The sequence below is a fragment of the Gossypium arboreum genome, chromosome 13, assembly GCF_025698485.1.
Source record: "Gossypium arboreum isolate Shixiya-1 chromosome 13, ASM2569848v2, whole genome shotgun sequence".
Classification (NCBI taxonomy): domain Eukaryota; kingdom Viridiplantae; phylum Streptophyta; class Magnoliopsida; order Malvales; family Malvaceae; genus Gossypium; species Gossypium arboreum.
In genome coordinates, this window is record NC_069082.1 from 95,001,009 (window position 1) to 95,023,960 (window position 22,952).

The following is a 22,952-nucleotide window of genomic DNA, read 5'->3' on the forward strand; positions in this document are numbered from 1 at the left end:
GTATGACCGGCAAGGGAACATAGCTTCGGGAGGCGTTTGAAGCTTGACCTCTTATCCGAGGCATACATGAGCCTCTGTCTTTTAGGCCTCCTTATTATGTTTGTGTTCTTTTAGTTTTCGTATAGCTTTCGGTTGTTGATATACTTAAGGGAAGCCTGGCTAGCTCTAGTTTGAGCTCCGAATCCCTATGGTTCAAGGAGTTTGGTTGGGTCAACTTTCAGGGATTCCTGCGCCTCCCTTTTTGTTTGGCATCCTCAACTGCTGTAATCTCGAGTTCTCACTGAACAGATATATATATATATAACAGGGAAACAATGCATTTTAGAGGTATTTTATTAAGGTAGATATTTTTTCCTTCTATCCCCTACTTCATATCACATGTCATGGCAGCAACACAAAATTGATAAAAGTTGCGTCATCATGATGGTGCGCAGTACAGCTAATAATCCATAATGGAAAAGGAAGAAAAAATTGTCATGCATGTTGCTATAACACTCAAGTCACCTCCTCAATCTCGCTCAGAATGAGGATAGACAGGCATTTCGACTGATACTACGAAAAAATCTCCTGTACTACATCTACAAGCCTTTCTACAAAGGGAATGGTTCTACAGCTTTCCTAAACTCCTCAGGTATTTTATTATACACAATAACTACATAACTAAATGAAATCACCGCTTTGAAAACACCACCAAGATCAGCATTGACATGGAGACTACAATCTTGAAACCAGATGTTTCCCAGAAATTCTGTTTCTCAGCACCAACACCTCCGCTTTGTTGTTTTGCTGCCAGCTGATCTCTAAGTTCTTTCAGAGCTTTGTCCCTTCGCTCTCCCATCTGCCAAAATTATTAGCATAAGCTCACTGAATGATATCCAACTCACACTGAAAGTAAAACAGTGTGTTCAAAGGGAAAAATATGGCCCTCAACCATTATTTATACAATAAAAAGTGTTTCAGGAGACTGGATCAGCACATGAAATTGACCAATTTGCACAATGAAAAGTTCAAACAGGGATCTAAACAGATTAGCAATCCAAGCATTTTCAGTTCTGATGCAACCGAACTTCTAAGAAACAGCACATTAGCAGCATACGATCACTAAAATCGTACTTTAAGAACATAGCATTATATTAATATTACCCTTTGGAGTTTTCGTGTCTGAGAACGAGCTTCCTGGAGACAAAATTCCAACTTCAACACCCTCTTTTTCAGTTCTTGATCAGCTCGCCGCTGTTTCTCTAACTGCCCCATAAGATAGATAAATAATCGTTAAAAAATATATTATAAATATATCTATATAAAAAGGGTGAAGCAATAATAAAATTCAAAGGCAGCTTATGCATACGCATAAAAATACCTGTGATTCCAGTTCTTTGGTTTTAAGCTTCCAGTGCGCTGACATAATCCTAATTTCATCTTTCAGTTTGGTTATTTCTTCATCCTTGACAGTTAAAAGCTTATTAATCTTTTCAAAATTCTTGGGAGAAAACTCATCCAAAAGTTTCCTGAGCTCACAGTCCTTATTTGCTCCAGCCCTAGCAACAGCTTGCATGATATCATGCTCAATTCTCAAGACCTCATCTTTCAGCAGCTTTTGCGAACATTCCCTAGCCTGGAGATCCTTCTGCAAATTATCTAGTTGCTCTCCTAACCTAGTTACACGATCCTCATGCTCCTTCAATGAGTTATTCTTCTCATCCAACTCCTTTAACAATGTTACACACTGCAGTTGCGCTGACTGAGCTGATGCTGCACTAGCATCAGCAGTTGCTTGTGTCACAGAAAGCTGTGATCTAAGATCATCCAATTCCCTTAGATACTGAGAGGCAAATTACAAAGTCACATCAGAATCATGCAAGTGGATTTGGCTAACGAAAAAGGAAAATCATTGAAGCAGCAACACCAAAGGACATACTTTACATGAAAGGTAAAATAAATGATGAACTGGAAGCAAGATTATAAATAGAGGCCTAAGGTAGCCTCATAACCATCCACAGTATTGCATTTCACATAAGATCATATACTTTTCAATGCGGAAAGACATATTTGAGCTTCTTTAAGAATGATTAAGTAAAAAAACAATTATGATCTAACAGCAACTGATATCCAAAGTTGGAAATTTTGAAGCCTTATTTCCTATCTAACCGGTGCCTTCTATAAAGTAACAATAAACATGTCAGCAATTAGTACAGGGAATATCAGCAAAGGTCGAAATTGGTGCAATATTTAGTAAGACTTAAAACATGAGTTTTAAAGATTTAACATATTTATTGAAATATATAAAATTTAACAATTATGTAAGAACATTACCATAACCTAATGCTTCATGATTAAATCATAAACATTCCTCCTAGTACACTTAAAAAGGTGAAAGCTGTTTCCATGTGGCTTCAAATTACTTAGACAGAGAAGAAATTAGAAGTAAATTTATAACTTGGCAAAATATGGAGGGTGTTGCATGGCTGCATAAAGTCTAATTTAGTGACCACCCTAATCTTATGTGTAAAGACAACAATTTCCCGAATTATACAAATTTCAATAAAGAGGAAATATTAAAATAAGATTATAAAAACTTGGTCACCTTTCCTTTGATGGGCTCCCCCAACACATAACTAAAGAGGAAAAGCCAAAAAGGCTTGATAAAAGATGCGTGGATCATCATCAACAACTTCAAAAGATCAAGATAAAATAAAAGATCCATTTAAGGACAGATCAACCACCATAGCAGATAATACAATCATTAGGACATGATGGGTTTTTCCAAATCATGAATCAACAAGCAAAAATGAAATATGACCACGGCATTATTAGGCTAATTAATCAGCAAAAGAAATGAAAAAAGTTTCAAGAACCAGAATTTATGTAGGTGACCTTCTCAGCAGCAGAGGCTGAAGCTTGAAGCTGCCCATTTCTCTCCTCTAACCTCGTCTGCAATTTAAATATTTCCTCTTCCATGTGCCTTGCCTTTGTCTCCGCTTCCTGATTTAAAAAAATAATAATAATAAGAAGAAGAAGCGAATCAGGTTTACCAGTAAACAAGTTCTTGACCCCACAAAGAAAGACCCAAAAAGAGAAATATTCAAATGGGAACTGAAAGTTTAACACAAAAAGACACGGAAAAGGAGGCACCATCAGCAATCACATGCCTGTCTTGTTAGGGTTTCTTGAGCAAATGACTGCTCCTGCGACGCCAAACGGCTTCTAACCTCCTTCAACTCCGCCGCCAGCGACACCACGTTACGCCGGAAACTCTGCTTCTTCTCATTCAAATCCTTCAATAAAGGATCAAAATCCATAGAAGATGATGAAGACGGCAGGGATGATTGATTAGACACTGACATCAGGGATAGCACGCTCTTGATCCAACGGTGAGTTGAAGATCTGATCGTGAATGCATGCACAGACCCTTGAAGGGGGCAAAAAAAAAAAGAACAGATGACTTAGGGGAAGAGTCCTAGTCTTTGGTTGTAGCAATCTGTGCTGCCATATCTGCATGTGAACATGGTGGTTGTGCATTTAATTCAAGTGGGACAGCAAGCAACAAGTTTGAAAAATATAAAGATATAATGCAATGATAATACTCACAAGATTTAAAAGAAGAATAAATATTTGGAAGCAATGAAATGGATGGAATAAATCTGGTCCAAGCGAAGAGAAAAAAAAAAAAAAAGAGAATGCTAAATAGATGCTTAATGGAAGGAGAGCGATAGAGGTGTTATAAGCCACAACCATAACCATCTGAATAATAAAGTCTTGTAATTATTTATCAAGACATAGAGAGAGAAAAAGAAAGAGACTTGCAGAGAGAGATAGAGAGAGAACAGCTTTTTGAATTTGAAATATGCGGAAAAAATAAAATAAAATAAAATTCAAATTTGAAATAGTTTGAAAATGGAAAAAAAGAAAAAAATTTCTTGGGAAAGCGGAAAGAAAGATGAAACAGAAACAACGCTGTACTCGGAAGGAGAGAAAAGGCAAAGAAAAAAAACCCAGAAAATATTTTTGGCTTTAACAGAAAAACAAACAAAATAAAAGAGAGTGAGAATCATGATGGGCGGATTGAGCGAGGAAAAGAGTCACCAACCTATGGTAGCAGCTTCACTTCTCTTCTCTTCTCTTCACTGTATCTGTCTCAAAGCAAAGCAGAAATGAAATTTTTAACATGGGATTTGCGAATAAGCTTGTGCTCTGCTCTGTGAAATTTTCCCCCTAAGATGAGATCGGATCCGAGGATGTTTTAATTTTGTAATGGAAACAGAGGAAGGATTAGATTAGAAGGGATACTAATTGATTGATTAGTTCTTTCCAATTATTATTTGTTTTTTAATTAATTCATGGTCTTGAGTTATTTAGGTAATTAATATTTAATTATGTTTGGTCCTGATTCCGAACCTGGGGTAATGTGATAATGCCAAAATCCTAAGCTGTGTTTTGTAGTGTGGTGGGTTCTGTTTGGCAGATTTGACATTTCACAATCTTTTTTTTTTTTTTTTCGGTTTCCCACTGACTCCAGCCATGAAACGAGAGTAGCGCGGCAAATCCAAATTTTTGGTTAGCTGCTTGCTAAGCCTAAGGGGATTCTTGCCGCGTGGACTTCTTTCTCTCTCATCCGTTCGATCTGTTTTTGTTACCTACCTACTAGTCACACTGTCACCTGCTTGGGCTTGGGCTCGGGCTCGGGCTCCGAGCCCTTTTCTGCTTAAATAATTATTTAGGCTGTTCCATTTCACTTCTTCATTCCTTTTTCATTTTTTCTTGGAGTATATGGTAAGTTGTTAGTAAATTTTTACATTTCTTGAAAGATATGGTAATTTAGAGAGTTTCACATATTTTTATGTTATAAATATTAAAATTTTGATTTTAATTCAATTTTATCTATTTTAAAAAAATAAATACATCAAAAAATATTTTTTTACAATATAAAAATGGAAAAACTCTCTCTGATCCCCGATAACGTTTCCCCCCCTTTGGCAGTAAGCGGTGGCGATGGATCTCGATCGGATTCTGATCGTACGACTAAGAAAGTACGGTTCAAAGGTGGAATCGGAGAAGAAGACACTGAGATGGTGGAAGACTCTGGATGGAGCCTAAAGATATCCTGGAAGGATAAACTTTTAGGAACCAATTCTGGAGGAATAGACGTTGGTAAGATGGGTCTTCTAGTCTAGATGTTGATGAAGATCTTGAGTTTTTAGAAGGAGACATTCACAGATCTGTTGTTAATGGTATTCCTTCCATTGACTTCTCTGAACGGATTCAAAATATTTTAGTCAAAGAGATGGAACTCACGGTAATATTGAAATTACTAGGAAGAAACATTGGCTATGAGGCTCTTAACAATCGTATTAGCAGTCTTTGGAACACTGCCAAGCCATTCCATCTCATGGATATTGAAAATGGATACTTTTTGGCTAAGTTCCAATCTTTCGACGATTACACTAAAGTTCTGGCGCAGGGTCTGTGGATGGTGTATGGACAATATTTAACAGTTCAACCCTGGACAAAAGAGTTTTGCCCTTCACAACCCCATCCAAGTTTAGTGTTGGCATGGATTAGACTACCTGGTCTTCCAGGTTATTTATACAAGAAGAAAATTATCAAGGTAATTGGGAATACCATTGGGAAAGTGGTTCGCTTGGACTTTAATACTGATAGCAGGACTAGAGGCAGGTTCGCCAGGATAGCAGCATACATTAATCTGGATAGACCCTTGGTTGCTCAAGTTCTCGTGAATGGCAGAATTTAGAAAGTTGAGTATGAAGCGTTGCCGACCATATGCTTCTCCTGCGGGAAGTATGGACATACCAAGGATCTCTGTATTGTGACGCAATCGGAATCTAGAACGGAGAAGTAGACGGCGAGGGTTGATCCGGTGGCGGTGGAGAAAAGAGATGATACTGCAACTTACGGACCATGGATGGTGGTCGAACGTAAAAGCAGGCGAAATTCTCGGAATAATGGTTCTATTAGAACAGAGAACAAGGAGGAAGGCAAATCGGGAAAGGAGAAGGATAAGGGTGATAAAGGAATTGGGGCTGATTTTCAGGTGAAATTAAAGGCTATTGATTTTGGGAAGAAACAGAAGCTCAACTTTCGAGATAATGGAAAAAATAATAGGAGCAGTCGAATGGGGGGAATTATTCTAGATAATGGGCTGTCTAATGCCATTATAGCAGACCCAGATATCAATAAGCCAGTGGTGGGTTCGACCCAGCGAGCTGCTGATTCAAATATTGATAAACGGGCTGATGACCCAAAATTGCCTAGTGTGATCCAGACCAGTAATCCAGTCAACTCAAGTTGTCAGGATTTGGGCTTTACGCACAGTGATCCTGGGAGTTCTTCTAAGCAACTTTTTATTTCAGAATTTAATTATTCGGATAGAGTGGACTTTAATAATTTGCAAAATTCCAATTTTAATAATATGCCTTGAATTTCTCGTGCATTAACCCTATGTTTGTTGACCAGGGGGAAAATAATATTGAGGATGTTAATACAGCTTTTAAAACTGTTGTCTCGGTGCCAGAATTTACTGAAGTACAGATTGTTAATGCTACCGAAGGCTTGAATAGCACCAAGCATACTGCGGTCTCGATTAAAGAGAAGAAATTAGCTGATAATAGTAATACGGGGAAGGTCTCCTTGCAGAATTTTGAGGTTAGCAAAATTCGGACTACACAGAAATTAACGGGAGGTGAAGATGGGGGGTTTCGAGCCACAAGGAAAATCAATAAAGTCTCGTATGGGAAAGGGAATTTTTTTAAAATTAAAAATCCCTCCAAAATCCCTTTGAGAGACTCTATGACCAAGCTAGCTTAGGTTATTACGAACGTGCAGGGAGTGGACCCTGGTACGGGGGAATGGTAAAACAAATTAATTATGTTTTGTTAATTGTTGTCTAGTGATTGTTTTGAGATCCTTGTTCGTTTGTTTATTTTCTAATTTACTTATGGACTCTAATATTTCAATCTTTTCTCAGAATTGCTAAGGGTGTGCAAGTAGTAAGTTTATCCGTGCTTTTTGTGAGTATAATTTAGAGCACAATCCGAACATTGTGTGCTTATTAGAACCTAGAGTTAGTGGCCCAAAAGCTAATTCTATTATTGGTAAATTGGGTTTGATTTTTCTCATCGCATTGAATCTGTTGGTTTTTCAAGTGGCATATGGGTCGGATGGAAAGATTATCTCTATTAAAATTATTCACAATCATCCCCAATTTATGCTTTTATGCATCTAGGGGAATAATTTTTATAGTTCTTTTTTCCTCTTTGTTGTGTATGGTAATCCTAATAAAAGTAAGAGGAGATCTTTGTGGACTGACTTATTGAATGTTTTACCTCAGGAACATTTGCCATGGTTGATTTTGGGAGATTTTAATGCCATCCTCTCTAATAAAGACAAAAAGAGTGATCAGTCTATTGGTAAGAGATATAATTTCTTTGGCAATTTTGTTGACTCGTGTAATTTGCAGGACCTAGGTTTTGTTGGACCGTCATTTACTTGGCAAAGAGGTAATACGCATGAGCGATTGGACCGTGCCCTTGCTAATGATGCATGGATTTTGGCTTTTTCGCAGACACTTGTTTACCATTTTACTCGTATCAAATCGGATCATAGGCGCATTCTCCTAAAGACTAATCCTATGCTTAATACAGCAAAAGGGAGACCATTTCGCTTCCTTGCAGGATGGATAAAGCATGCAAATTTTAAGGATCTGATTTCTAAAAAGTGGAGATTTTCAGATAATATGGCTGATTTTTTATCTGATCTTACTTCACACGTTAAAGATTAGAACAGGTCCATTTATGGCTTTATAGGAACGAGGAAAAGACAACTAATGAAGTCACTTGGGAATATTCAAAAGGCTATGGATCAGTCGACTTCTAGGAGATTGGTTAAGTTAGAGATAGAGGTCAGAGATGAGTTGGAGAATGTGCTCAATCATGAGGAATTGTTATGGAGACAGAAGGCGAGGTGTGATTGGCTCCAGTTTGGGGATCGCAACACTAGTTTTTTTTATAATCACACGTTGCAAAGGAGGAAGGCGAATAGCATTATGGCCTTACGTATCAGCAATGGGGAGTGGAGTGCGGATCAGTCGGTTCTTAGTGATGAGTCTGCCATATTTTTTGAAAGGTTGTATGGTGAAATTCCTTCTCCCATGCCTAACTTTCCTAGTGATATTTTCCCTCGTCTTAAGGAGAGCGAAATTGATTATCTCAATAACCTAGTTTTGAATGACGAAATTAAGAAAGCCCTATTTGACATGGCTCCTCTGAAGGCCCCAGGATATGATGGTTACCATTCGTTTTTTTTCCAGAGTCAATGGGATTTAATGGGAGGTGCAGTTTGTGAATGGGTCCAAGGTATTTTGGTTGGGAATAGAATTGAAGATGGCCTCAACAATACCCTTATCACGCTTATTCCGAAGAAGGATTACCCGGAGGACTTTAGTCATTTTCGGCCTATTAGTCTGTGTTCCATTATGTATAAATTGGTAATGAAGGTGATCGCCAACAGATTTAAAATGGTGTTCCCGAACTTTATATCTCCAGAGCAAGTTGGATTTATTGCTAGTAGAAACATTTATGATAATATCATCATTGCTCAGGAAGTCATTCATTCGATGCGTAGTAGGAAAGACGGTAGAAAACGGATGGCTATTAAGCTGGATTTGGAAAAGCTTATGATAAGATTAGCTGGGAGTTTATTAGTGCTTCTCTTGTAGCTGCTGGGATACCTGATTTATTCAGGAAGGTAATTATGGATGCTATTTCTTCTTCTACCATGCAGATTCTTTGGAATGGAGTCTCTTCTAAGTCCTTCAAGCCGTTAAGAGGGGTTAGGCAAGGGTGTCCCTTATTGCCCTATTTGTTCTTCCTATGCATGGATTGGCTAAATCACTTGATCAGATCTAACATTGCAGCTGGTAGATGGAGCCCTATTCGTCTATCCAGAAGGGGACTGGCGTTATCTCATCTCTTCTTTGCTGATGATCTCGTCATTTTCGGTAAGGGGGAGCTGAATCAAGCCCACGTTCTCAAGGAAATCCTTCAACGCTTTTGTGACTTTCTGGTCATAAGATTAGTGCAAGGAAGAGTAATATGTATTTTTCTAAAGGAGTGGATCCGAGTGTTTGCGATCAGATTAGTCATTTCTTTGGGTTCTAGAAAGTTTCTAACCTTGGAAGATATTTGGGGATACCTCTTTTGCACGACCGGGTTACTAGGAGTACTCTGAACTTTGTATTAGATAAAGTAATGCGCAAACTTCAAAATTGGGAAGCGAGGAAACTCTCCTTTGTAGGTAGGGTCACTCTCGCTCAATCTTTTCTTCTTACTATTCCTAACTATTTCATGCAGTCCTTGGCGGTCCCCAAAGGAGTGTGTAACGAGATTGAGAAGATTGCTAGACAGTTTATTTGGGGAAGTTCAGCTGGTCATACTAAAACCGCTTTAGTGGGTTGGGACTCTATTTGTCAGCCCAAGTCTTGCGGAGGATTGGGGTTTAGGTACCTTCAAGATCAGAATAATTCTTTTCTTATGAAAATTGGGTTTAACCTTGTCTCTGAGAATGATGCTTTATGGGTACGAGTTCTTTGCTCAAAATATGGATGGAAAAATCAGCTTCCGGATTCTATCCATAAAAGTAACTGCTCCCATTTATGGAGATCTATCTCTAAGGTGTGGCCCCTTTTTCGTGAGAATCTAATGTGGTCAGTAGGGAATGGCTCTTCATGTAACACCCCTATCCCGTATTCATCGCCGGAATAGGTAAAGGGGCATTACCGGACTTGAAACTCATATCAGAACAGTAAAAATTTTGAATTTTTCTTTTTTTTTGAACATTCCTTTAGATAAATACTAAAGACAGTCAGGGATACAATTTGAACTTCTATAAGTACACATTCAAAAGATGTCATTTTCGCATTGCTTATATACATTAACCAAAATATTCTTCGGCCACTGGTCTATTCTTTGCATGCCATAAAATAACTCAAAACATAACAGTAACAAGCAGTGGATAGTGATAGTGTGACTAGTTGCTGACGATCCCCGAGCCTGTAGCTTCGAAGTGAGATCTATAAAACAGAGAAAACAAAGTAAACGGAGTAAGCATTACAATGCTTAGTAAGTTTTAAGCAGTGTCAACAGATAACAATCAAATTATAACATAGTTGTTCGTATTTTTATTTCACTCTTCCTTCGGGCATACCATTCCTTTACCGAATATGCACATCTCATCATATACAATAGACAGATAAACTTTCACATAAAAGTGAGCTCATGTGACATAAATATGCTGCATAATTTCACATAACCTCTCACACTGATCCGATGTCACGTAATCATAGGAATAGTCTCATAGATTGCTCACGTATGCATCACATAACTACCTTATGATTTAGTTCAAATCAAACTCACATATAAACTTGGAGTACATACCTGTTTAACCTTTCGCATTGAATATATTTATAAGCAATTCTTATTACGAAGTCTTATAGCTTTAACCTCTACTCGGATTATCGGCGAGACCTTTAGCTCAGATGAAATCTCCACACGAAGTTATTTGGTCTTACCCGGACAAAATCTCCACATGTAGTCATCGAGTCTTACCCGGACATAATCTCCACACGTAGTCATCGGGTCTTACCCGGACATAATCTCCACACGTAGTCATCGGGTCTTACCCGGACATAAACTCCACACGTAATCATCTGGTCTTACCCGGACAAAATCTCCACATGTAGTCATCGAGTCTTACCCGGACATAATCTCCACACGTAGTCATCGGGTCTTACCCGGACATAATCTCCACACGTAGTCATCGGGTCTTACCCGGACATAAACTCCACACGTAATCATCTGGTCTTACCCGGAATATATTTCCAAGTTTCATGTACATTTAATCACATGTTACAACATTCACATCGACCGTCATATTTGTAATTCATTTGCCTCATCAAATATCTAATAATACACACCTTTCACATTTGGTCATTTGGCCACAATATACACACGTCTCCTACATATTTCACACTAGCCCTTCGGCTTTACCACATATACGTATCTCATACATATTTCACACTAGCCATTCGGCTTTACCACATATACATATCTCATATATATTTCACATTAGCCATTCGGCTTTATCACATATACATATCTCATTCATATTTCACATTAGCCATTCGGCTTTACCACATATACATATCTCATACATATTTCACATTAGCCATTCGGCTTTACCACATATACATATCTCATACATATTTCACATTAGCCATTCGGCTTTACCACATATACCTATCTCATACATATTTCACATTAGCCATTCGGCTTTACCACATATACATATCTCATACATATTTCACATTAGCCATTCGGCTTTACCACATATACATATCTCATACATATTTCACATTAGCCATTCGGCTTTACCATATTTCACATTAGCCATTCGACTTTACCACATATACCTATCTCATACATATTTCACATTAACCATTCGGCTTTACCACATATACATATCTCATACATATTTCACATTAGCCATTCGGCTTTACCACATATACCTATCTCATACATATTTCACATTAGCCATTCGGCTTTACCACATATACTTATCTCATACATATTTCACATTAGCCCTTCGGCTTTACCACATATACATATCTCATACATATTTCACATTAGCCATTCGGCTTTACCACATATACATATCTCATACATATTTCACATTAGCCATTCGGCTTTACCACATATACCTATCTCATACATATTTCACATTAACCATTCGACTTTACCACATATACATATCTCATACATATTTCACATTAGCCATTCGGTTTTACCACATATACATATATTTATCTTGTGCATCAATTTCAGCAATAGCTTATAAATAACTCAAATAGTTTCATCAATGTTTTCAACAAATTCACATATTCACTACAAGCTGTTTACCTAAGCAATAGTCACTAAATTATTTATAACTGGAGCTACAAAACTCAAAATCAATTGCCGTTAATTTTCCCTGAATATAGACTCCTATATCTTCCATCCATAAAATTTTCAGAATTTTAGGTTTGGCCACTCAATACCAGATTTTTCTTAAAGTTTCCCTTGTTTCACTATTTGACTAATCTGACCACTCTTCACTACGAATCAAATTTCTCATTGTACAGAATTCAAAATATGTTCTATTTGATTTCATTTAAAACTAGACTCATTAAGGAGTCTAAGCATATAAATTTTATCTTATAACCATTTTTGTACAAATTATAATGATTTTCTAAAAACAGAACAGGGGATTTCGGAGTCATTCCGACACTGTCTCACACAACTTTAAATATCTCTTTATAGGAAATATCTTTGCTCACACGGTCTCTTTTACAAGAAACTAGACTAATTAAGCTTTGATTACATATTTTATTCAGCCTATAATTCCACACCATAAATTTATGGTGATTTTCTAAAACCACGGTACTGCTGTTGTCCTAAGCAAATTATTACAATTTGCTCTTAAATTTCCAAGTCCAAACACTTATGAACTTACCATTTGAGTTTAAAACATATCATGGCCACATCATATCTTATTAAATCAACTCATTATGTCCTATTATGATTGAATTTACTCAACATTTAATCACTTAAAACTTACAAAAGAATCAAACTCAAATACTTAAGAACTTACTTTGTGTTGGGTAAAACGGTTCCAACTCGGCTACTCGATGTTCTTTGCTTTGCCCTTGCTTGATTCCCCTCCTTTAACCTCTTGAGCTTTCTACCTTATGCTTTTGGGTCATTCGGCTAATAACCATGTAATATCATTACTATCAATAATCCAATTACACATACACATATACATATTTGTATATTAGGTAACCACCCTTACTAACTACCCATTTTAGTCGATTTTATACAATCAAAGGTAATATCACAAATGGGCATACTTATATAGCCGAATGTGCTAAAATTAGATCTAACATCACCTATACACTTGATTAAATGGCCGAATACCTATACTATCAACTATAGTATCATTTTATTCTTTCAAACACATAGTTTCCTCCCATGAACACTTGGTAGAATTTTTTCTTCTAATCTAGCATAGCTTCACATCTATTTGTAACATCATATAAATCCACATATAACTACATTTCTACCTAAATCTTCTTTCACCTTCCTATTATTTCCTTCACAACATCAAAAGCACCATACTCTTAGCATTTACCTCTCCCTAACCGTATGCCATTTAATTACTTATTTAGGTAGAAAATTAACATATGGGACATGATAAAACATTGGCTACTAGCTAGATTTTCACAAAATTTAACAAAACTAACATGAATCCTACCTTAATCTTCCCTTATGATGGCCGAATGTCTTAGAACATTTCTCCCCTCCTTCCCTAGCTCACGGCACTTCAAGAAAAGAAAGAAGATGAAGACTTTCTCTTGCTTTCTTATTTTATTCCCCTTTCTTTTTTTTTTTATCTATTTTAATCATTTACTAATAAAAGCATCATTAAAAATTCAACTTAATGGAAGAACCATCCTTGCTTGGCCGGCCACTACTTGAGGTTTGGGTGATTTGAGATGCAAACCCAAGTTTCCTCACTTTGTTATCATTTGATCCTTACATTTTCCCCTATCATATTTTCTTAGGTTCTCAACTAAGTCAATCACATGAAATTCACCTTCATAAGTCTAAATTAAAACATCAAATTTTCACACATGCACTAATATACATAGAGGATACGCAACCAAATTTTAAATAAATTTTGGGACTCGGTTTTGTGGCCCCTAAACCACATTCCGACTAGGGTCGAATTAGGACTGTCACATTTCTCCTTAGAAATTATCAAAACATACACAATGTAACCCATTGAGCTCATGACCGAATGCTTCATGCATCACAAACACAAAATCACATACATGGGTCATTTTAGGAGCTTTAAAACCAATTTAAATTTCTCAAAATCCAAAGAAAAACATATGAAATCATACCTTAATTCCCACCAATTAAAAATGGAGACAAGAGAACACATTGTTACATGCATGTGTTGGTAGGCCATTTGCATTCAAAATGGTCTAATTGACATGCAAGTCCACATTTTTGAATACATGCTCTATTAGATCACTTTATATATTTACCTAACCTATTTTACCAATGTTTCACATAAGTCCCGTTTCAAAATTTCACATACAAATGGCAAAATAAATGCTTGAAATTTTTTTACACATGCATTTACTCACCTCATGAACATAGAATATAACTTTCAATTATTTATAAAACTCGGTTTCGTGGTCCCGAAACCACATTTCGACTAGGGCCAGATTAGGGGTGTCACAACTCCCCCCCTTTAGGGATTTTCGTCCCCGAAAATTTCTACCGATGCATAGTTTAGGATAACGTCCTCTTATTGAATTATATCCATATAAATATTAGCTCATCGATAGCAATTGTAATTCATTACTGATTTCGCATCGATCTATAAAATCATTTTCTTATCTTAAAACAAATACATAAACATTTCTACAAGTATGCACATATATCTCATTTTCTTGATTTCATAAGCAATAATCACTTAATTTAATTCACAAATGCATTTCAAACACATATTAAGCACATATTAACATGTATAATTCACATTATCAACCCACATATTTGTAACCCACATTTTCATTCATGTATAAGTCAGTAACTCTAATCGAAAGTACACATATACTCAAACATCCCAATAAATATCCTTTATAACTCCATCATATCTCACTATTCAACTTAACCTATTTCCAACAGAAAATCAACTTCCACATACCTGAACATTGAATTTATTTAGCACATTCAATCACCGTTAATGATACCCGTATACAATCAATTTGGCAATAAGCCTCATATAGTATCTTAGGCATGGGATTTATTTTAGCACATAACCCATATATCCAAAATTATCAGCATTCATTAAAAATTCTTACAGACTTTCAAATGTCGAACTTAATCGAAATAATTTCTTGAACATGATTAACAAAAAATAGGGGTCATTTAGCAATAGCACATATGACTTCATATACCAAGCATTCCATAAACTAAATCAGAACACATTTATAACATGAATTCATTTCTTAACAACATATCCACCATCTTAAATCAATGCCTTCGTTCCATATGAGGTCTTACATGAATCTTGTTTTACTCACTTAATGTCTACTGACCGATCTCGCACACATAGTGCTCGGTTGAAGAACTCGCACTCTCAGTGCCTCTAATCATTTGCACACATAGTGCCCTTATTCATTTGTTGTTACACATTGAAATGACTTAACCAAGTCTATAAACATCATGTATGTACACTTTTAAACATATCCTTTCATTTAAATTTGAATTCGTATAGTAATGAACACTTAAACTTTGCTCAAATTACCGGCACGAAGCCTACTAGGCACGAAGGCCCGAATATACATCACCAGCATGATTGCTCTTCGGGACCTAGCCCGGATATAACACCAGCACGAATGCTCTTCGGGACTTAGCCCGGCTATATATCACTAGCACGAATGCTCTTCGGGACTTAGACCGAATATAACACCAGCACGAATGCTCTTCGGGACTTAGCCCGGCTATATATCACTAGCACGAATGCTCTTCGGGACTTAGCCCGGATATAACTCTCAATTCTCATGTACATATACATATATAACAATACACCTTAGTATATCATTTACATTACTTGAATACAAACACAACATGCTTATCGACCATTCAACTTTCAGTTCCCTAGCCACATACAAAGATCACATTTATAGTCGTAACACTCTTTCAAAATTGCATCACTTATACCCTTATAATTCAATCTAAATCAAAATTCAAATACGAGTACATGACGCGTACCTGATCAACTTAATAATTTAAGCATATCCAAGTGAAGTTATATCGCAAATTCTCATAGTCAGAAGCTTGCTACAGCTCGATCGGGATCAAGATTCATTACAATACAACAAACACATTTTAATAGTCAAAAATCATCACACTATCACTTTATCACTTTATGGAATGTATAAATAGACTCACGCGTGCTACGTTAGTCCTAGAATCGACTAAACCGTAGCTCTAATACCAATAAAATGTAACACCCCTATCCCGTATCCGTCGCCGGAATAGGTAAAAAGGCATTACCGGACTTGAAACTCATATCAGAACAGTAAAAATTTTGAATTTTTCTTTTTTTTTTGAACATTCCTTTAGATAAATACTAAAGACAGTCAGGGATACAATTTGAACTTCTATAAGTACACATTCAAAAGATGCCATTTTCGCATGGCTTATATACATTAACCAAAATATTCTTCGGCCACTGGTCTATTTTTTGCATGCCATAAAATAACTCAAAACATAACAGTAACAAGCAGTGGATAGTGATAGTGTGACTAGTTGCTGACGATCCCCGAGCCTGTAGCTTCGAAGTGAGATCTATAAAACAGAGAAAACAAAGTAAACGGAGTAAGCATTACAATGCTTAGTAAGTTTTAAGCAGTGTCAACAGATAACAATCAAATTATAACATAGTTGTTCGTATTTTTATTTCACTCTTCCTTCGGGCATACCATCCCTTTACCGAATATGGAAATCTTATCATATACAATACGCAGATAAACTTTCACATAAAAGTGAGCTCATGTGACATAGCTATGCTGCATAATTTCACATAACCTCTCACACTGATCCGATGTCACGTAATCATAGGAATAATCTCATAGATTGCTCACGTATGCATCACATAACTACCTTATGATTTAGTTCAAATCAAACTCACATATAAACTTGGAACACATACCTGTTTAACCTTTCGCATTGAATATATTTATAAGCAATTCTTATTACGAAGTCTTATAGCTTTAACCTCTACGCGGATTATCGGCGAGACCTTTAGCTCAGATGAAATCTCCACACGAAGTTATCTGGTCTTACCCGGACAAAATCTCCACACGTAGTCATCGGGTCTTACCCGGACATAATCTCCACACGTAGTCATCGGGTCTTACCCGGACATAATCTCCACACGTAGTCATCGGGTCTTACCCGAACATAATCTCCACACGTAATCATCTGGTCTTACCCGGAATATATTTCCAAGTTTCATGTACATTTAATCACATGTTACAACATTCACATCGACTGTCATATTTGTAATTCATTTGCCTCATCAAATATCTAATAATACACACCTTTCACATTTGGTCATTCGGCCACAATATACACACGTCTCCTACATATTTCACACTAGCCCTTCGGTTTTACCACATATACGTATCTCATACATATTTCACACTAGCCATTCGGCTTTACCACATATACATATCTCATATATATTTCACATTAGCCATACGGCTTTATCATATATACATATCTCATACATATTTCACATTAGCCATTCGGCTTTACCACATATACATATCTCATACATATTTCACATTAGCCATTCGGCTTTACCACATATACATATCTCATACATATTTCACATTAGCCATTCGGCTTTACCACATATACCTATCTCATACATATTTCACATTAACCATTCGGCTTTACCACATATACAAATCTCATACATATTTCACATTAGCCATTCGGCTTTACCACATATACCTATCTCATAGATATTTCACATTAGCCATTCGGCTTTACCACATATACATATCTCATACATATTTCACATTAGCCCTTCGGCTTTACCACATATACATATCTCATACATATTTCACATTAGCCCTTCGGCTTTACCACATATACATATCTCATACATATTTCACATTAGCCATTCGGCTTTACCACATATACCTATCTCATACATATTTCACATTAACCATTCGGCTTTACCACATATACATATCTCATATATATTTCACATTAGCCATTCGGCTTTACCACATATACATATATTTATCTTGTGCATCAATTTCAGCAATAGCTTATAAACAACTCAAATAGTTTCATCAATGTTTTCAACAAATTCACATATTCACTACAAGTTGTTTTCCTGAGCAATAGTCATTAAATTATTTATAACTGGAATCAATTGCCGTTAATTTTCCCTGAATATAGACTCATATATCTTCCATCCATAAAATTTTCAGAATTTTAGGTTTGGCCAATCAATACCGATTTTTCTTAAAGTTTCCCCTACTTCACTTGTTTGACTAATCGACCACTCTTCACTACGAATCAAATTTCTCATTGTACAGAATTCAAAATATGTTCTATTTGATTTCATTTGAAACTAGACTCATTAAGGAATCATTTTTGTACAAATTATAATGATTTTCTAAAAACAGAACAGGGGATTTCGGAGTCATTCCGATACTGTCTCACACAACTTTAAATATCTCTTTATAGGAAATATATTTGCTCACATGGTCTCTTTTACAAGAAACTAGACTAATTAAGCTTTGATTACATATTTTATTCAGCCTATAATTTCACACCAACAATTTATGGTGATTTTCTAAAACCACGTTATCGTCTTTGTCCTAAGCAAATTATTACAATTTACTCTTAAATTTCCAAGTCCAAACACTTATGAACTTACCATTTGAGTTTAAAACATATCATGGCCACCTCATATCTTATTAAATCAACTCATTATGTCCTATTATGATTGAATTTACTCAACATTTAATCACTTAAAACTTACAAAGGAATCAAACTCAAATACTTAAGAACTTACTTTGTGTTGGGTAAAACGGTTCCAACTCGGCTACTCGATGTTCTTTGCTTTGCCCTTGCTTGATTCCCCTCCTTTAACCTCTTGAGCTTTCTACCTTATGCTTTTGGGCCATTCGGCTAATAACCATGTAATATCATTACTATCAATAATCCAATTACACATACACATATACATATTTGTATATTAGGTAACCACCCTTACTAACTACCCATTTTAGTCGATTTTATACAATCAAAGGTAATATCACAAATGGGCATACTTATATAGCCGAATGTGCTAAAATTAGATCTAACATCACCTATACACTTGATTAAATGGCCGAATACCTATACTATCAATTATAGTATCATTTTTATTCTTTCAAACACATAGTTTCCTCCCATGAACACTTGGCCGAATTTTTTTCTTCTAATCTAGCATAGCTTCACATCTATTTGTAACATCATATAAATCCACATATAACTACATTTCTACCTAAATCTTCTTTCACCTTCCTATTATTTCCCTTCACAACATCAAAAGCACCATACTCTTAGCATTTACCTCTCCCTAACCGTATGCCATTTAATTACTTATTTAGGTAGAAAATTAACATATGAGACATGATAAGACATTGGCTACTAGCTAGATTTTCACAAAAATTTAACAAAACTAACATGAATCCTACCTTAATCTTCCCTTATGATGGCCGAATGTCTTAGAACATTTCTCCCTTCCTTCCCTAGCTCACGGCACTTTAAGAAAAGAAAGAAGATGAAGACTTTCTCTTGCTTTCTTATTTTATTCCTCTTTCTTTTTTTTTTTTGATCTATCTTAATCATTTACTAATAAAAGCAACATTAAAAATTAAACTTAATGGAAGAACCATCCTTGCTTGGCCGGCCACTACTTGAGGTTTGGGTGATTTGAGATGCAAACCCAAGTTTCCTCACTTTGTTATCATTTGATCCTTACATATTCCCCTATCATATTTTCTTAGGTTCTCAACTAAGTCAATCACATGAAATTCACCTTCATAAGTCTAAATTAAAACATCAAATTTTCACACATGCACTAATATACATAGAGGATACGCAACCAAATTTTAAATAAATTTTGGAACTCGGTTTTGTGGCCCCGAAACCACATTCTGACTAGGGTCGAATTAGGACTGTCACATTTCTCCTTACAAATTATCAAAACATACACAATGTAACCCATTGAGCTCATGACCGAATGCTTCATGCATCACAAACATAAAATCACATACATGGGTCATTTTAGGAGCTTTAAAACCAATTTAAATTTCTCAAAATCCAAAGAAAAACATATGAAATCATACCTTAATTCCCACCAATTAAAAATGGAGACAAGAGAACACATTGTTACATGCATGTGTTGGCCGGCCATTTGCATTCAAAAATGGTCTAATTGACATGCAAGTCCACATTTTTGAATACATGCTCTATTAGATCACTTTATATATTTACCTAACCTATTTTACCAATGTTTCACATAAGTCCCGTTTCAAATTTCACATACAAATGGCAAGATAAATGCTTGAAATTTTTTTACACATGCATTTACTCACCTCATGAACATAGAATATAACTTTCAATTATTTATAAAACTCAGTTTCGTGGTCCCGAAACCACATTTCGACTAGGGCCAGATTAGGGGTGTCACACTTCAATCCGTGGTTGGAAAGATAATTGGATAGCTAATGTTAGGCCTCTTTTTTCTTATGTTTCTTCTAATGAAAGACTTAATTTAGGCAGTAATTTGAAGGATTGGGTGCTTCAAGATGGCTTTTGGAATGTTGATATGCTCCGTATGTGGTTGACTGAGGATGTAATCAGACGTATCATTAGCATTCCTCCTCCGCATCCGGTGGGGGGTGAGGATAAAATTATTTGGGCTCGTTCTGGATCTGGATCCTTTTTTGTTCGTAGTGCTTACTGGTCCTTAAAGGAAAATTCTTGGAACCCTAAAGATGACTTTTGGAAGCCTATTTGAAAGTATCAAGGCCCTCAGAGAGTGCGTCTTTTCCTTTGGATTATGGCTAAACAGAGATTTTTCACTAATGCTGAAAGGACCAGAAGAGGCATTAGGCAGAGTAGTGAGTGTCCACAGTGCGATCATGCCAATAAAGATACTATGCATGTGTTTCATGATTGCGCAAAGGCTAAGGAAGTGTGGAAGCTTATTGTTCCTATAGAGAAGCAAGCCAGGTTCTTTTCTGATCCTTGTCATATTTGGTTTTCAACTAATCTTTGTTGCCAGCTTAAGTTGCAGGATAAGGGAATTACTTGGTCGTGTCTCTTTGGATTAATCGCTTGGAGAATTTGGAAGAACATGAATCTTTTCATCTTTCAAAAAATTGATTGGATGGCCCAAGATACCATCAAATCATCTCTCAGTTGGGCTTGACATTTTGAATCTTTTCTGCCGGGAACCAGGAATGGTTCCAGGCATTTAAAGATTCATCACCATTGTTTTGAAGATTGGGTGTTCTTATCTACGGATGGAGCAGTAACCAGATCTTCCAGGAATGCCTCAGCGGGTGGAGAGGTTCGCGATCGGGATAGACATTGGATCTTGGGGTTTACATATTTTCTAGGCAGATGTTCACCTTTTGAAGTAGAACTTTGGGGTATCCTTGATGGCATCCTCATACTTTTGACTAAAGGGTATAAGAGAGTCAGGATCCAGACGGACAATATAGAAGTGGTCAGAGCCTTAAGCATGGAAGAAACTGTGGACTCTGGCATTACCTTGCTTAGAAGAGTCAAAAGAATTTTGCGTTCTGAAGGGCAGTGGGAAATCATGTATGTTCCCAGAGAGTATAATCTAGTTGCTGACAAGCTAGCGAATATTGGCCTTTCTTGGCAGACCTCCCTCCAGATTTTTGAACTCCCTCCTGATGTGGTGACTATGTCCATCCAACAGGCTCAAGATTTTAGCCTTTATTAAAATCTTTTAAAGTTGTCTTCTTGTTCATGTTCTTTTCACCAAAAAAAAAATACATTAATTTATTTTTATATTGAATAAATATAATTATTTATATATCTAATATGTAAACGTAAAATAATGTTATTTCAATAATTATATTTGCTTTTAAAAATCAAATCAAAATATAATGAATAAAATTATACTGAATTAAAGTTTATATATAATATTATATATTAAACTATACTATATTAAATTACTCGTGCAAGACAAATTTACACTATCATTAAGGCAGTTGTCAATTTTGGGTTTTTTTAATAATTTGATCCTATAAAATTTAAAAATTATAAAAATGATCTAATTTCAAGATTAATAATAGGAATGGCCTGATTTCTACAATAGAATTGGGTGTCGTCACTTTTTCAAGCAGTACCACCCTAAAAATAAAATAAAATAAAAAATAATTTTTTGATACTGCCTAACAAATTAGCGGTATCGAACTGAAGCGTGTAGGGTTAAAACATTCAAGGACTTGATGAAATAGTTACCCTTTTTAGATTGGTTGGAAAAAAAGTGTCATGTATCTTGGCACCTAATTAAATTTTTGGTCTATTTGCATGTTAAGTTTGTCTCCTTTTAAAATTAAATTTAAATAGCCTTAAAAGATATAAGAATAACAAAATAAATCCTTCTCAAATTTTTATTTTTTTAAAACAATAAAATTAAAATATATATAATTCTTATTTAAATGATCCAATATGTCTCAAAAATTTCCTCAAGTTTATCTAAATTCAAATATGCTAGGAATGAATTGAAAATGTTTAAATTCAAATAAAATTGAGGAAATTTTTGAAGGATATATTAGGTAATTTTAAATAAGAATTTTATATAGTTTTAAGTTTATTGTTTTAAAAATTATTAAAAAATGAGAATGGTTTATTTTTGTTATTTTATATTTTTAAGGGATATTTTAATTTAATTTCAAGATGTTAAAGAACTAGTATACAAATAAACCAAAAATTTAATTAGGTGCCACATACTCACACTCTTTTTTAGCCAATCTAAAAAAGATAATTACTACATCAAGTCCCTGAATGTTTTGTCCTTGCACGCTTTAGTTCAGTGCTGCCAATATAGTTCCTTGAGTGTGTGGGTGCGCACCGCCGTGCGTGTCTATCTTCGTATATACTAATTTTAGCTTCAAGTTTCCGTCCAATTATGAATAATTTTTTTATTTGGGTAAACCATAAAGTTAATAAATTTATTTTTTGGTTACTCAATTTTAAAAAGTTATATAG

The 22,952-nt window shown here is 35.6% G+C and overlaps 1 protein-coding gene across 3 annotated transcripts; it reads right to left on the reverse strand.

Moving 5' to 3' along the window:
* Positions 1-330: 330 nt before the first annotated feature.
* LOC108461213 (nuclear envelope-associated protein 2-like) lies at positions 331-4,408 on the reverse strand. Of its 3 annotated transcripts, none has more exons than XM_017760965.2 (6): positions 4,088-4,408; positions 3,133-3,492; positions 2,875-2,982; positions 1,361-1,822; positions 1,144-1,245; positions 331-838 (listed from the first exon to the last, which is right to left on the reverse strand). In XM_017760965.2, the coding sequence occupies exons 2-6, from the start codon at positions 3,133-3,135 to the stop codon at positions 671-673; spliced, it is 843 nt and encodes a 280-aa protein (XP_017616454.1). In that variant the 5' UTR covers positions 3,136-3,492; positions 4,088-4,408; the 3' UTR covers positions 331-670. The 3 variants fall into 3 exon arrangements, with proteins under 3 accessions (XP_017616454.1, XP_017616452.1, XP_017616453.1); XM_017760963.2 differs by having other exon boundaries at positions 3,150-3,492; positions 4,088-4,403; XM_017760964.2 differs by lacking the exon at positions 4,088-4,408 and adding an exon at positions 3,589-3,809 and having other exon boundaries at positions 3,150-3,492.
* Between the last annotated feature and the right edge of the window lie 18,544 nt (positions 4,409-22,952).